General features: G+C 41.2%; 1 protein-coding gene across 4 annotated transcripts in view; it reads left to right on the forward strand.

The window, feature by feature from the left end:
• robo1 (roundabout, axon guidance receptor, homolog 1 (Drosophila)) overlaps window positions 1-16165 on the forward strand; it is a 328311-nt gene extending 312146 nt beyond the window's left edge. For 3 of the 4 annotated variants that reach the window (XM_084717997.1, XM_084717998.1, XM_084717999.1), the window contains 9 exons: window positions 2463-2849; window positions 3572-3688; window positions 5605-5749; window positions 6037-6267; window positions 7764-8263; window positions 8360-8521; window positions 13512-13790; window positions 13888-14081; window positions 14908-16165. In XM_084717997.1, the coding sequence (XP_084574123.1) occupies window positions 2463-2849; window positions 3572-3688; window positions 5605-5749; window positions 6037-6267; window positions 7764-8263; window positions 8360-8521; window positions 13512-13790; window positions 13888-14081; window positions 14908-14922 (2030 nt within the window). In that variant the 3' untranslated portion in view covers window positions 14923-16165. The remainder of the gene's footprint in view (window positions 1-2462; window positions 2850-3571; window positions 3689-5604; window positions 5750-6036; window positions 6268-7763; window positions 8264-8359; window positions 8522-13511; window positions 13791-13887; window positions 14082-14907) is intronic. The other variant, XM_084718000.1, reaches the window with a different exon arrangement.
• Window positions 16166-16672: the final 507 nt, after the last annotated feature.

The raw sequence follows: 16672 nt of genomic DNA on the forward strand, positions 1-16672 counted from the left end.
ACTTAACGTTATTAATTTTCAGCCGTGACCTAAGTCTTAAACAACTTTGTTCGGAAACTTGGACTGCAAAGAAATGCTTTATGTTCTAAATTACGCACTTTGGGACTCTGCCTTTAAGGGCAGACCATAATTCCTATCCAGCTGTTCAGCCTAATATCCGTCCAGCCATGCAATAGTTTCTCCTAACATCAAAACCTTTCCCAGTGAAGATTAATAATTCATTTTGTGGACTTTATAGTCATCAAGTTGAGTTTCTTCTCTGTGCTAATCACCCTTCTGAGGTTAACTCTACCTTAACATGGTGTGAGATGTTTAACAGGGAATAACAGGCTAAAGGCAGCCCTCACTCTTCGCATGACGCCCCGCTGTATGACACTAAGGAGCTTGCCAGACGCATGCTTTGTGTGTGTGCCAAACCTAAACTCTGTGAACATTAAGAGGATCACTGACTAGGTGACAGAGCAAAGAAATAGGAGTTAATGTCCCTTTATCTCAGCCATAGGGGCGCTTTCACACATCAACCTTTGAAGTGTCGAGCTGTTCCATGCTGCTGAAATGTGAGGCGCATGGCACGAGCAGCGTGCACCTATGGCCGTCCTTGGTATTTACCGCAAGGCTGGCTCTCAGATCTGCTGGAGGATTTGAATATTTTATGAGCCAGGGAAAATTGGATCTGTCAGTGGAGCTGTGCTTTTACTGCGCGCCTCATTCCAGGTCTTTGATACAGACATGTCTCTCTGTCCCTCTCAATGAGCAGAGACGCTCCCACTGTCAGATGGATAAGAACAGAGATGACACCCACATTGAGTCACTGGTGAGACTGAGAGGAGGCTGAGCGAGAAGGTGTAATACCACCTGTGTCACTCACCTAAAGTAGATCATCATTTGGCAAACAAAACAGAGACTTTAAACTGAAATAGAAATGTCTCTCTGGTGGGCACAGTGATCTTTCAAAGCTTGAAATTAACATATAAATGTACACTGAAAAAAATAAACAACACTTGTTTTTGCTCCCATTTTTTTACAAGTTTAAGTAAGAAGTTTTTGTGCATACAAAAGGTTTTCCTGTCACATTTTGTTTTGAGCACTTGTTAGTGAGCTTTTCTCCTTTGCCTGACAGGTGTGGCACATACAAAATGCTGAATAAACAGCAGGATTGTTGCACTGGTGTGCCTTGGACTGGTTACATTAGAAGGATGCTCTAAAATGTGCAGCTTAATCTTGATAATCAGACACTTATTAGGCACTCATCTATGGTTATTTCACACAGGGCAACAAATGCCACATCTGTTCTCAGGAGGGCACTTAGCCCCTGATTGGCTAGTGCTTGTTGGCTTTGTTGGTTGGGCTGGTTAAGTTAAGGCATGAGGACTGATTGTTTAAGTTTAGGATTAGAATATAAGGGTAAGCCAATCGGGGGCAGAGTAGCGGTGGTCATGACTTTGCCCTCCTGAAAAAAAAAGTCAGAATCTGTAGCCCTATGTGAAACAGTCTTCAGTGTTCAGTGTCTAATAAATGTCTTTTCTATGCCTCTGTCCGTACACCTTGACGGAATTTCTTGGTACAAATGTCAACTTGGCCTTAAAGATGAACTGATTAGAATTTGGTGGTAAAACACGTCCATCTCATTCTTGTGAATGTGATATTTGAAGAACACCTTGACAGATTTTCTTCTAATTTGGCACAAACATTCACCTCCACTAATTTAGATTTTGGAGGTCAAAGGTCAAGGTCACTGTGACCTCACAAAACATGTTTCTGGCCACAACTCATATGTTAATTATGAAAAATTTTCACACAAATGGCTAATAGGATAAAATGATGAAGTGATGACATTTTATGTCCAAAAGGTCAAAGGTCAACTTCACTGTGACATCATAATGTTCAACTCCCTGTCAGTCCTCAGTATTCCTCTGTAAAAATAATCTTGATGTGAAGACAGGATGTTTCTCACTGGAAATAATTCACTAGAATCAGACTTAATACTTTTTATTAAAATCTTTCAAAGTCTCCAATGAATATATTACGAGTCTGGACAGATATTGATGTAAACAGCAATTTGACTGGTTGATAGAGACCTGCAACTGCAAGGCAGTAATTCTAGTTTCAAGCTAAACTGCACATTTTAGAATAGATTTTTATTGTGACCAAAGCAAAGCACACCTGTGCAATAGTCCTGCTGTTTATTCAGCATCTCTATATGCCACATCTGTCAGGTAGATGGATTATCTTTGCAACAGAGAAAAGCTCACAAACATAGATTTTAAGACAATGTGTGAATAAAATCTTAGATCTTTCATGAAATATGGGCGCAAAACAGTGTTGCACGTTTCCTCAAACGAACACCTTGAGTTCTGCCGTAGATCAGACGATGCCCTGTTGTTTCAAAGCTTTTACCGAACTGGCATACTGCTGCTAAGCAGTAGAGGAAATTGACTAAACACCCTCCTCATGTTCTCCAGCCGACTGCATCGCCAATTATAACAACCAGATGGAAAACAAGCAGACCAACCTCATTGTGCCGGAATCAGGAGTCTATGGAGATGTAGACTTGTCCAACAAGATCAATGAGATGAAGACCTTCAACAGCCCAAACCTGAAAGAAGGCCGCTTTGTGGGCCCGGGGGGCCAGCCGACACCGTACGCCACCACCCAGCTCATCCAGTCCTCCATCATGGGCAACAACATGAACTCAGACAGAGGGACCGGAGGGAGTGGAGGAGGAATCGGGGTTGGTGGGGAGGTGAATGAGAAACACTGCTGGAAGCCCAGCGCGGCCCAGCAGCAGAAGCAGGAGATGGGCTCCCAGCTGCAGTACAACATCATGGAGCAAAACAAGCTGAACAAGGGTGAGTGTGTGGAATACCCAGCAGCCATGGTTAGAGAGGTCATCTCCGAGCCATGATCTTCCTCCACTTGATTTTTCCCTCTGTTCTCTCCTCTCCTGGCTCCTCCAGCCTCACTGTGGAAGCCTGCAGAAGAGTTTCATGCTCCTATTTTCTTTGGTTCTGTCTCGCTCCTTTTTCAGTCAACACCGGTGTCATCAGTCTTTTCTTTCTGCTTGTCTGTACAGCATTCATGTAACCCCTCATCACCCTCCATGCAATCATGTATAATCTTTGCCGCTAAATGTGGGCCAGAGCTGAAGTGCTGTCGTCGTACGGTATCTGGGCTGTCTTTTTGTGATGAAGGCAGGTGTGAGGGTTTATCTTTGGTGTCAGATTTCTAAAAGGAAAGACAAAGATAACTCTTGGATCTTTAGATGCTTTGTACAAAGCTATCATCACCTCGTTGTACCTGCAGAAAGGAACCACATCTGGTGTGATAGTTTGGAGATTTTTGTGCTGATGTTGCATGTGTTCACATACTCACCTGAACATTATAAAGCATGACCTGCATGCCGTCATATGTAACACTGTGCTCAGTATAAAGTCATTTCACATTTCCATTGTAAATAGGTTATGTACTACTGATGAAGTGTGTGTCTTTGTTCATTACGAAGTGGTGGATTTGCTTGTTGGAGTTGACAAGATGTCACACTAACCGTACACTCCACGTTCCTCACCATTAGACCGCTACAGAGGAGGTGACAGCCCGATGCCAGCCACCATCCCCTACAACCAGACCCATGACAGCCATACTGGAGGCTCTTACAACAGCTCTGACCGAGGCAGCAGTAGTACCTCCGGTAAGAAGGATGGGGCATTAGGGACAAGAGTAGTTCCGGGAAGGGCATTCAGAGGTTATATCACCATATCCAAAGATTCTTTCTCTCTCTTAAAGGGATAGCTCAGGTTATTTGAATTGGAGACATATGTGGTAAGCAGAGAGGAGTGCCAGCATGGAAGCTAAGCAAAATATACTGCAGTGGACACGGTCAGCAGCAAAGTGTATTTTAGCCATTAAAAAATGACACCTAAAAAAAAAAAATCATATCTGTTAGTTGTATGTTGTATTTAGAATATGTTCACCATGTTACCATGCCATCAGACAGCCTTGTCCGACGGGAAACTGCAGTTGTAAGTGCCAAATATTGCTCTCTCCAAACTCCATCGGCGAAATCAGTCATTTTACATTGGAAGAAATGGGAGTTGCTGGTCTACTGCTGCCTTGATGAGTTAGTTTGTGTTATTTTTATTTGCATTATTGTGACTGCAGTGCTTTAGAAGGTAAGTTTGGATTCACCGAAGTCACACAAGAGCAAACAATCTAACCAATAAAGGCAGCAGTAGACCAGCAACTCCTGTGTTCTGCAAGGTAAAATGACTGATTTCATACATGGAGTCTTGCTTGGTTTGGTTGATTTGAATAGAGTGATATTCTGTTCTAAATGTAGCATACACTTAGACTGATATTCATTTTTTTAGTGGTGAAATGTTTTGCTGCTGACCCTGTCCACAGCAGGACATTGCATAACTTGCTCCTGCTGCTTCTCAAAACTGGGGGTGTGCCAACCGCCATCTGCCACAGGTAATGTGGGTAATACTATCAATAAATACCTTGTACAACTTCTAATAATCCCAACTATTCCTTTAAGGTTGTTTGGAGTTTTTCTCTATTTTGTGTTCTGTTTAATTTAAGTGCCAAAGTATTTTCTCAGCTTATTATTGTTGTGAACCATATAATCACACACCAGCTCCATTTGACAATCCCAGTTTTGCTCAAAAGCAATAAATCACTTTGAGACGCTAATAATGCATGCTTTAAAATGGTAATTTGATTAATTTCCATGTCAGCCTATCTTGAAGAGAAATTGAAAGGGAGATGCCTTTAGAAAGTGGAAAATTGCTGAATATAACAAGAAGAAAACTGACAACAATACCTCAAAACAAAGGCATGAACACCAGGCCAGGCATTTCACTTTTCTTTTGTTCTCTTTGTGGAATGTCATCCAAGGGATGTTTAAAGCAAATTGGATGAAAAGGATATTTTTGAATTAATTCTGTTTTTTTTCTGTTTTGTTTTCCTGCTTTCTATTTCATTTCTCTGTTTGTCCTTGCGTAGTTTCCAGTGCTTTCGTTAATTGGCTTTACTTTAATTCCAGTATGGAGCAGCCTAATTTCATCAGGGCCTCAATGTCTGTCTGTGGACAAGGACAAATGATAACACATTGCAAACGGCATGCAACACTGCCACCTTAATGCCATGTATCCATTCTGATATTGCGTTTGAAGTTCAAGCCATTAAGGAGAAGCCTTTAATGCTCACTGCACCTCACAGCTCATTGGTTCACAATTCTAATAGTTTGCTATTAATTGGACCCTTTTCTGCCATTTTCTTCCTACCTATCCTCTTGGTACTTGGTAGAACTGCTGGAGGGAAATGGCTGTGTTTTATAGAATTTCCCATTATTTAATAACTGAGAGGTACCTGTGCACACTTGCATAAAGTGGAGGGTTGCATTAGCCTTTGCACTCTCACGTGTAAAATGATCTTTTCTTTGTCAGCCTGTCTTGTTAATGCATTTTATCTGCTGTCAATTCTTTACTCATTACCTGGCGATTTCTTCAGCATTAATAATTGATGTGTTTTTCTGAGACAGAGTGAATATGACTGTGTGTCTTTAGGTGTCTTGTGACTGACAGAGAGCTTTTTTTTGAGCAGGGAGTCAGGGTCAGAAGAAAGGAGTGCGCACCCCCAAACTACCCAAACAGAGCACAATGAATTGGGCTGACCTCCTGCCCCCTCCCCCTGCAAACCCACCCCCAACTCGGAGCACAGAGGAGTACTCTCTATCGATGGAAGAAAGGTGGGACACGTCTGTACTGACACAAAGACGCAGACAATCTGACAGGCACACACACATTGTATTTAAATACTGGTTCACTCTGTGTACCTTTTCTCCTGTTTCTGGCATTCATTGCAAGTATGTGCCCCAAGGGTTTTCTATCTATTAGTGCTCGACTCATGTCAAAGCTTGATAGAAGGATGGTATGAATATTTAGTGCGTGTTTTCCTGGCTTCCATATATGAAAACATTCATGTTTTTTTGTGAGTGATATGAAGGTAATGAGGCTTGTTTCTCTCTGTTGGCAGCTGTGACCCAGACATGCAGTGCCCCATGCCCCCCTCTCACATGTACCTGCAGCCTGATGAGCTGGAGGAGGAAGAAGAGATGGAGAGAGGGCCCACTCCTCCCATCCGAGGGGCAGCCTCATCCCCCGCTGCTGTATCTTACAGCCACCAGTCCACAGCCACTCTCACCCCCTCGCCCCAGGAGGAGATGCAGCCGATGCTCCAGGACGCACATGACAGCCATGAACGCAGGTACAGCTGCATGACGCGATTCGGTCTATGGAGTATAGAAGTGCAACAAGTAGCAAAAGAACAAATGGTCAGCCTGTGAAAAGATGTTTAGGAAATACATATTTTCTCTAAACCCTTACAGAAAAATCTATTTGAAATTCAGAAGTGTTTCCATGTTTTAGCCCATTAACTCCAAATTCAGATTCTGTGTTGTATAATACTGTTGGCCATTTGTCAAAAGCATATCTTCGCTTTTAGATTGATTTCTTACCTTCCAGGGAACCATATATCTCGGTTCATTTCAGTTCAACATAAAATTTAACTTGCAGCGATTTTAAAGTTGTTTGAAATAAGTACTACATCACAGTCTAAATTAATTTGTCAAAGTGATATTATCAGTGTGGTAATCCAGCTGTGAGCAGCAACAGAAAGCACCAAATTCATGTCACTGACTACATTTACATGCATACAGTATTTTGGTTTTTCCCCTTATTCCGAAAAAAGACAATATTCCTACAAAGCTGTTTACATGGCGAATTAAATTAAATATTCCATTAGTATTAGTAGTAGTACACTAGTATTAGCAGTAAAAGTGGAATGGCTGGAGCTGCTCGAGCCACTTTGCTTACTTTTTTTTTTATTCATTTTAACCACCTTTTGGAAAAGTTTGGCAGCACATATCCAAAAACATGTTGATATGCAAGTATCTTGTAATATTGAAAAGTAGGTGTGTTTCTCTTTCTGACCAGAAATGTGGGATTTTCTTTGTGCATGCATCTCTACCCATGCTTTACAAACTGTTGGCTTGTTGGTTTGTTTACAACACACAGAGCTGGCCGTAAACAGGCAAACTGCGAACCACGAGGTTTGCAAACTGTCATAAAAACCCCAATACATATTCCAAATGTGCTGAATACATGTCCAAAGAATGCTCCTAATACGTGAATAATAATTAACTTCTTAATTGGAAAATGCTAAATGCTAACTCAGATTTACCAAACGGATCAAATTCAGAATATTGTCATAATCTGAATAATATAAAATAATACTATAATTGAGGTTTGGCATCATATGGATTTTGAACAAATCTGATCCTTATTCTGCATAACAATTCACAATTCCAATTATCTGAGCGACCAGAACAAAACAGGTAACATGCTTAATTCAGTTAAACTGCCTTAAACTGATGAGCCAGTTAGAACCAGTTCTAATTTGGGACTGCTTGTCGTTGCCCAGCCTTAAATGTAATAATAATAATAATAAGTTCAGTTTGCATGTAAACACAGTTCTTAATTCCTTTGTCTGATTTATGGACAACATTGCCATAAACTCTCCAATTTCAGTTCAGTATAAAGTACTAGGTGTAGTTAATTGGCTAAATGCAAATTCAGCAGTATGGTCCCATGATAACTGGCTGGTGTGTTTTACTAACTTCACTGGCTACTTTTTCTGCATATTTTATCCAAAATAGTCAAACTGATAGGATTCTGATACTGTGTCTTTTTCACTTCTTGCAGGCGCCATGCTGTGAGCCCCCCACCCCCTCCAAGGCCCCTGTCTCCTTCACACACATATGGATACATCACCAGTCCGTTGGCCTTGGACACTGACGGTATGGAGGAGGAGGAAGATATATTGGAGGAAGAGGAGGAGGAGGGTGACGAGACAGATGCAGAGGTGGCTAAGATGCACTACCACCACACCCACCCCCACACACACCCTCACCATCCCCAGATGCATCCACGAAGGTTGCTGCTACGAGGGCTCGAACAGACACCTGCATCCAGCATGGGCGACCTGGAGAGCTCAGTGACCGGGTCCATGATCAACGGCTGGGGGTCAGCCTCTGAAGAGGATAATGTCTCTTCAGGGAGGTCCAGCGCCGTCAGTTCATCAGATGGATCCTTCTTCACTGATGCTGACTTTGCTCAAGCGGTTGCTGCAGCCGCAGAGTATTCAGGCCTCAGGGTGGCCAAATATCCCAACACACAGGGCCACGAAGTTGGAGGAGCTTCAGGTAGGTCTTACACAGTCTACCACATCCAAAACAAATGTTACTGCTAGAAATTTGAGGAATGGTAAAAGCAAACTGTTCATCTGTTTTTTTTCTTAGCACGAAAATACCAAATAAACCCGTCAGGCCACCGTCCTGGCAGCCCAGTGTCTACAGACAGTAACATGAGTATGGCAGCTGTACACAGGAGGCCTCCGAAGAAGCAGAAACAGCATCCTGCAGGTCATCCAGGGAACCAGCGACGTGAAGCCTACAATGAAGGTACACACAAGTACATGTCAGCATTATAAAAACACAAATATCAAAATCAGATACATTTTGTAACAATCATGCGAGCTCAATGTTGTTTCTTGTAGATTCCTACTTGAACAGAGAATATAAATACTAGAGTAGGTAAGTTGGAGAAACCAGCAAGATTTTGAAAGTATCCAACTGAAAAAAAAAACCCTTTACTTTCTCAAACAGAGCTGTTGTTAGCACTTATACCTGTCAAGCCAGCATGTCTGTCTTAGGAAATTGTGTCTGCACTTTCTTTACTATTCTTGTGCAACTAGTCCCCTATAGCTTTAGCAATATATCTTCCTAGGCTTGTCCAATGAGTGTGTGGGCAGAGTGTGTGCAGGTAGGCAAGTACACCACCCAGTACCTCAGCTATTTGCTTTCCTGTTTCCTGAACTTAGATATGTTATGTGGTAGGCTTACTTATGATGAAAAACACATTTTGAAAACTGTTGAAAGATGTTGCTAGGGAGACTTACTGTAAAGCACCATATAGTCACATCTTTTGTCTTGCAGTAAAGTGGGTGTGTCTTGTAGTCTGTGAAGCAGCAAACAGATCCTTCTCAGTCTGATAGCTAATGTTTTGCAAACATTAGCTACCTAGCTAGTTAGCAAGTGTTTTGCTAACATTAGCTAATTCAAGATGGGTCTATATGTCACTTTTACAGGTCCTCCAGCAACACTTTCTAATCATCTTTAAAATCTGTTTTTCTTTTCAACATAAACAAATCTAGTTTGCATTGGTATAAATGTCCTTATTAATACTATGTCTGGTAAATCTCTAATTCAGGTCTTGAGCTAATTATTGTTAAGACAGTAATCACAATATAAATCTGACTGTTGGCAGGTATTTTACTGTACATGATTGTCTGTAAAAGGTATGAATGACTTGTTACAGCCAACAGACTGATAGAGAGTTAGACATGTAGCAGCAGTAGCGGGTTAGCTATGTCCCACAAGTCCACAGATGGCCAGTTTGTATCAATGGCTCTGCCTCTATTCCCTCTCCAGATATGGAAAAGTGCAGTTTACTGTGATGTAGTGTCCGTAAACGAGAGTACGGGCGTGCCATGAGCCAGACTTTTAATCATCTTCTCTCATGTGTTTATGCACATGCATACATGGCATCACTCCTAATCTGTGACGGTGCTGAACAGATCGGGCGAGTGGCGGGCTGGAGGCCAGGGCCATGGTGGAGGAGGAGGAGGGGGCTGTCTCGAGGGAGCTCTGCCCAGCTTGGCTCTGCTGACACTGGGATGTCTCTCCACTCTAGCCACTAATGAAATTGATCCAGGTGCTCTGGCTCATAGTGAAGTGCCACCTTTTACTCGGCGGGCCCGAACATAAACCAAACAGGGGCTAAACACTGGAGCAGCTGTACACTGAAGGAAAAGCTTTAACCTTGTTAAGTAAAAGAGCAATTGACTTTTTCCAGCATCATTCTTTACAACACACAGCCTACCAGTGGAAAGCCACTTTTTTCTGTCTGTTTCCTTGCTTTGATCTTGTGGAAAGCTCTTTTTTTTCTACATATTTATCTGTATGTGAGTGCTGTCTACAGTATGTGCTGTCCCAGAGCTGGCTCTCCTCTTAGTGTCAGGTGTCCTTGAGTGTTGGAAGCACTTGGCAGGGAGATTTAATATCCAGCTCACTGGGAGCCAGACCAGCTATATCACTGCAGAAAATCCAACCTCCTCCCCCCTTCCAACCGCCGCCTCCTGCCATCATCCTTATATCCTGGCTTTTTCTCCATCCGCTGCCCCTCCCTTTGGAGTGATCTCTCCATCCCTCTCCACTCGCTCCTCTTCTCCTGTGCTCTCCCTTCTCCTCAGTCTTTGTTTGAGCAGCGAGGGGGCGGACTGACAGCTCCGCGGCTCGCTCTGTCCATCAGCCCTCCTGCTGATTGCATTTGATCTGAATGGATTGTTTTTCATTTGGAGGTTATTGCCTCCCCCCCTTCCCTCTGTCTCCACTTCAACCCCCACCCTACATATCCCGTCTGTGGTCTGGAAGACTGGCGCTGAGGTGATAGGTGAGGGAAGGTGATTTCATGAAATTTAAAGGAGAACTGAAAACAAGGTACTCCCCATGTTTGCTACACACACAGTTAGGGATAAAATGATTATCTGTCTCATGATAAACAACAACAAAAATTTTGATAATTACTGTTACTGTTTCTAAGGTTACAACTATCATTTTCATTAACAATTAATTTGTCAATCATTTCTCCTTTAGTTGCTTAGTTAGCCATAAAATGGCATACAATGGTGAAAAATGTTAATCACTGTTTCTCAAAGCCCAATATGATATTATCAATTCTCTTCTTTTGTCTACAACTCAAACTTTTCAGTTTACTATCATAGGAGTAAAGAAAACAGCAAATATTCACATTAAAGAAGCTGAAATCAGAGAATTTGGACATTTTTTGGTTATACTTTATAATAGCCATCATTAATAAATGGTAAATTGATGATAAACTTCAATTTATGTTTATATATGCTTTGTAAGCCATTTATTAAGCAGTTAATCAGTTGCAGGTTTATAATGGCCATCCAAATAATGTTTATAGATGCAGTACACAGTATTGATTGACAATTTAAAATGAGAACATTTTATAAATATCAGCTCCATCTTTATGAAAACCATGCAGATATAGACAACATCTTCTAACTCCCAACTCACCTTTGAAAATAAAAACACAAAAACTACTTCCTTAGGTTTAAGAAACAAAACTGTTTGAGCAGGTCGGGGAAACAATCATGGTTTAGGTCAAAATAAGTATGTTACTTACGTAATTCACATGCGTCATGTACAAAAGTAATATATGGAAGTCAATATAGTTATTAGTTGCAACTTCATAATAAGCAGCCAAATAATACTTATTGATAGCTTCCAAACTAATTATTAACCATTAACAATGGGTCAATCTCTCTATGCAATTAATTCTTTAAAGGTTTAAAATCATTTGATAATCAATTAATTACAACAAATACTTAATATAGTATATAAAATGTTATGTGTGCAACAGTAAACCGTTTAACAAGAATATAGTTGTGTCTCTTATCAGCTTTGATACAATATATAATTTTTACACAAATTATTTTATATTGTACAAACTAATGATAACAAATTTTATCATTTAAATTACTAATAATTAGTAAACAGAATAGATGATCATTTCATTGTTAACAGTGAAATAAATATTATCTTAAGTTTAATTAACTATCAATTTACCATTTATTAATGATGTTACTATAAAGTGTTACCCATTTTTTCTTTCTTAAATCTGTTAATGAAGTATTATAATATTTGCTGATTAATTTCATGGCAGACAATTAATCAATCAATCAATCAACTAATCATTGCAGTATTAAATTTGAATTATTCTAAACGTTTGATCATCATGCTTGAAAAACTCACAGTTAATACTGTGCAGCATCAACCAAAGTTAGCAACAGTCTCCTCAGCACAGACAAAGCAGCAGTGTGAGTTTATTTTGAGTCAGTCGACACACTGACATTGCAAGTCACAGTCTGAATTTGCAGTCTGGTAAATTCAGAAAATTGCATCACTTCACTGTAATGCAGCCTTAGAAACCAGGAAAAGAAAACACTTATGCCATATCACGATAGCAATATGATATCGCTGTATTGCCCAGCCCTACTATAAATACACATAAATAGCATCAGTTAAGGCGACAGTAAAAAATCCAGACAAACAAGTGAACTATTGAGGGAGGCAACCTTCCCTTCCCCACCTCATACACCTCTTTGACCTACTCACTTCACTCTTGTTTGCACAATGGATGTGGAAACACCCAAGTCATATCTCCCCCATGATTCATATTGCGTTTGACTCTAATGCCTTTGTCTCCCTACTCTCTGAACTTAACCCTTCGCCGTCTCTTTTGATCTGTCTCAGCCTTGTCTGCCTAATTAACCACCCCGGCCCCTCTGATACACCCTCCTTGGCAAGCCCAGAGACACTTTTCAGACCTGATCTCTGTCCTCGCCGATATTTCCTCATAAATCTAACAGGCACTCCGCTCCTCCTGTGTAGTGAGCTATATCTCACAGACTGTGGCATTGATCGGACTCGGGCTGAGGCAGGACTCAGGAGGCAAGAGAGATATTAAAAAACTGCAGACGCCTCTCTGTTCTATGATATTGACTGCCCTCCTTTTGTATTCAGGAGGAGTGGATGGAGGTGGAGGGTAATCAGAGGAGTGTACTGAAGCTGCCTGATTCTGCCAGCAAGACGCAGCAGAGACGTCACCTGCCCCATTAGCCTTCTGTGCGTAGAAAAGGAAAATGAAAGCTTTGATGCTTCACAAAGTTCAGCGTTCCACAATCTTAAAAAGTAGCCTTAAGAATGTCAGCAAGGTGTAAGAGTTGGCGCTTTGGTACATTTATTAACTTTATAATCCCATGTGGATTACGTGTCCAGCCACCAATAAAACCATCCTTCAGGTCGGAAGCTGATTAGAAGATGAAAAGCCATCGATCGCAGGCAGACGAGGCTTTTCTCTTGCCATTTTGTTTAGATGGCTGTGTGATGTGTGAGAGAGGCTAGGCGGCCGGCTGGACAGCCTCATATGAATAATGGCTCAAGGACAAGCGGCATTGATTCATCGACAGGGGAAGTCGAGCAGGTCAGAGAGCCAGCTGCTGACCGTCACGCTCCCCTCTTCCTCTTTGCTCAAATCTCATAACTCTCCAGCCCGATTCAGCCTCTCTAAAGTCATCTGTTCTGTTTACTGTCTGTACTGCAGAGTTTACGCTGTGCACAGATCTGAGTGTATGTACACACACTGCAGCTGTGTTTGTGCATCACCTTGCAGGTGTGAGACAACTGAGTGACAGATGATACACACTAAAGTTTCAAGAGTACACAGATTCTTGTTCCTCAGGCTTGTGCAATTACCTAAACCCTGGTTATTGATGTGTTCTTACTTCCTGTGTTTATCCTTCAGATCTGCCACCTCCGCCCATCCCACCTCCAGCAGTCCTTAAGTCCCCCACACACCCCTCCAAGGCAGCCCTGGAGGGTCGGGGAGTCATTTCCCCCAAAGCAGGTGAGGGTCGAGACAAGAGAGGAGGAGGAACAGGGAGCTACCGGCCCCGAGACGGCTCAGACCCCAGAACCAGCTCGTCTGAACGCAAAGACGCTCAGGAGAGACAAAAGACTGGTCACGGAGGGAAAGGGAATAAACATGAGGGTAACAGCGCCAACAAGGCACGCCAACACGCAGGTACGACAACGAATACCACGTGAGGGAATCACTCAGTACTGTGTGTAGTAGTTCTGATTAAGTCTCAATTCCTCCTACACTTGTCCTCTGCCCCCAGGTTCAGAGGACATTCTGCCCTATAGCCGACCACAGTTCCCCACAGTCAACAGCCCCCGAGACCCAAGCTCCTCCAGCTCCATGTCCTCCAGGGGCTCAGGGGGCCGGCGGAGAGGAGAAGGAGGCCGCAGGAACCCTGCAGACATGGGCCTCAACACCACGGGGGCCTTCCAACCAGGAGATGAAGAGCTAGAGGTAACTGTTCTCAAAGACACAGGCTGACCCTCAACCCATCTTACAGTTATCAATCTATCTCCACAGAGGCTGACAATGATGGTATATCAGCTGATTACATTTTCTTTTAAAGGGACAGTTCACCACAAAATCAAAAATACGTATTTTCCCACCTACTTGTAGTGCTGTTTATCTGTCTAGATCAGAAGTTTTCAAAGTGAGAGGCGGGCCGCTTCAGAAGGGCTCCAAACAGCTTCAGGCAAGGCTCAGTGAATGGAAGTGAAAGAAGATTACATTAGTTATCAAAAGGAGATCACATAGAATAGCTTAAATTTGTGTGATTTGGTTAGAGAGAAAGTTTTGAGACAAGTAGATTTGGGGAATTTTAATGATTTCTGCACTTTCCCAGAGTCAGAAACTAATAAATGCCTCAGGAAAGACCTTGTGTGTTTGGTGTGGTCTGAACTTATCTAAAACAGCAATATTAGCCTATGTTGGCTCAAATGCTGAGTGTCTAATATTACAAGCCAGAGGAAAAATGTGTAATTTTTAGTTTTGGGGTAAATTGTCCCTTTAACGTAAACAATAATCTTGATACGGCTCCCTTAGATGATAACTGTGACCAAGATACATACATTACTAAGCAGGACATTTTGCAGTAAAAATCAGTCAATCAGTAGAGATCCACTTGTCAGTTGACCTCAAACCTAGTTTGGCATGTCAGTACTGCAGTTCTTTGTTCAGCTGACTTATACACAGATATAAATTTTTCTGCAATAAGCTAATATCTGGTCAGCTCTATTTCAAAGATGGATACTAACAAACATGCTTGTTTTTGTTTTTCCAGATGGTAGAGAGCTGAAGAACAGAGGAAAACGAGGGACTGTCCTGATTTTTCCAAGAGTGGAGCACCATTGTTTCTCTTACGATTTTAAATATCTCAGTATTTCACCATCATGTTGGCTGCCATCATACTGTCCATCAGTAGTGTTTCTTTACATCTGGAAAACAGACCAATGTTTTTTTTCTAACTTATCATTTTCTATGTCCATTTGAAAAAAAAAAAAGGAAAGAGTGTCTGAAGATAAAAGAATGGTGCATTCAAAACAAAAATACGCAGTAGTATATTTATGTTTAATTCCAATGCAATATGGAGTGAGATCGTACTCCAGACATCGACTCGGCTTGCCTTGACAAGAACTGGGAGCCCCTACAGTCAGAAGTTACTGTAATAAAATAGCTGCAAGCAGAGAGGGGTGGACTGTCTGTAAATATACTTGTATACATGATGTCCTCTTTGTTTTACCCATCGTGGTACCTCAAATTTGTCTTCCTTGTTTTATTTTGCGAATTCTAATTTTATTATGCCAGTAAATATAATTATTATTTTATCATTTCCATCCATGTTGTAAATTGCTATATTATTTAGCTGCCCCATGAAAGTGCCACTTTGGGAATTTTTTTTTCTTTTATTTTGTTTTTTGTAATGCACTGTTATGTTTCGTGTTGTCGTCAATGTTTGTTATTTGTTTTACTTTGGTTTTAAAAGCACAATCACTAAACTTTATTTTAAACCATTCTATCTATTAACCTTTTTGTCTTACTGGAGGAAAACAGGTATGACAAAAGAGTCTAGTTAATCCTGATGATGATGACGATGATGATAATGATGTAGGTAAAGGTTGCTGTTTACGAAGGCTGTGCTTGAAAGGAGACTCCTTGCGTTGTGATTGTCTCCCTCTCCGGTTCTGACGCTAACTCAAGTGATGAAAAAGACAGGTAATGTGATTCATAGCTGCAATGTAAATATCTTTTCGCATTGACCATAAACTCAGCTATTGCACATTAATTGAAATGGTTTTGTTGTCTACTAATGCACTTAAACGAATGTCAGATACAGGAAGTAAGAGTCACTTTGGGAATCTGGAGAGGTTGTAATTGGACAAGAAGAGTCTCTTTTCTTGACAAGGCGGGGGGGGGGACCCCTGTTTTTTTAAGGAGAAAGGGTGCTGTTGTTTATTCATAGGACATCTGCAAACATTTGTTTCGTAAAGCAAAAAAGTAAAAAAGAACTAAAAAAAAGATGAATAAAAAAGTTCAAATTATACGGGTGTCTCTGGTCATTTGTTAACATTCTATGAAAAGTAATAAGAATGGTATTCTATATTGTTTTTGAGCTCAGTGCATCACCTACTACCTACCACCTACTTCAATGCATAATTCCTATAAAGAGATATCTGCATATGAATACAGAATCTGTAACAGGATTTTGTTATCAGAAGTGTTTTGTTTTCTGTTTGTAGTCTGAGTAGTATTAACTTAATCATGTTTGAGCAGCAAAAGAGACAAACACGTTGGTCAAAATACAATGTTGGAACTCATTGGCAATCTTCTGATGACAATTTAGCTTATTGTTATCTCCTAATTTATCTGCATTCATATGCAGATATTTGTTTATAAAGATTAGCTGAAATGTTGTCCAAATTTAAAACACCTGATGTCTCAAGTTGATAACTGGACTGTAAACAATGACCACCACACAGAAGAGGAGGTCTTGGCCTGCACATCCATTATCCAGATATTCCTTGGCTACACTGGAAACTCCAAAACAA

This window comes from Lutjanus erythropterus, chromosome 4, assembly GCF_056507025.1.
Source record: "Lutjanus erythropterus isolate fLutEry1 chromosome 4, fLutEry1.hap2, whole genome shotgun sequence".
Lineage (NCBI taxonomy): Eukaryota > Metazoa > Chordata > Actinopteri > Lutjaniformes > Lutjanidae > Lutjanus > Lutjanus erythropterus.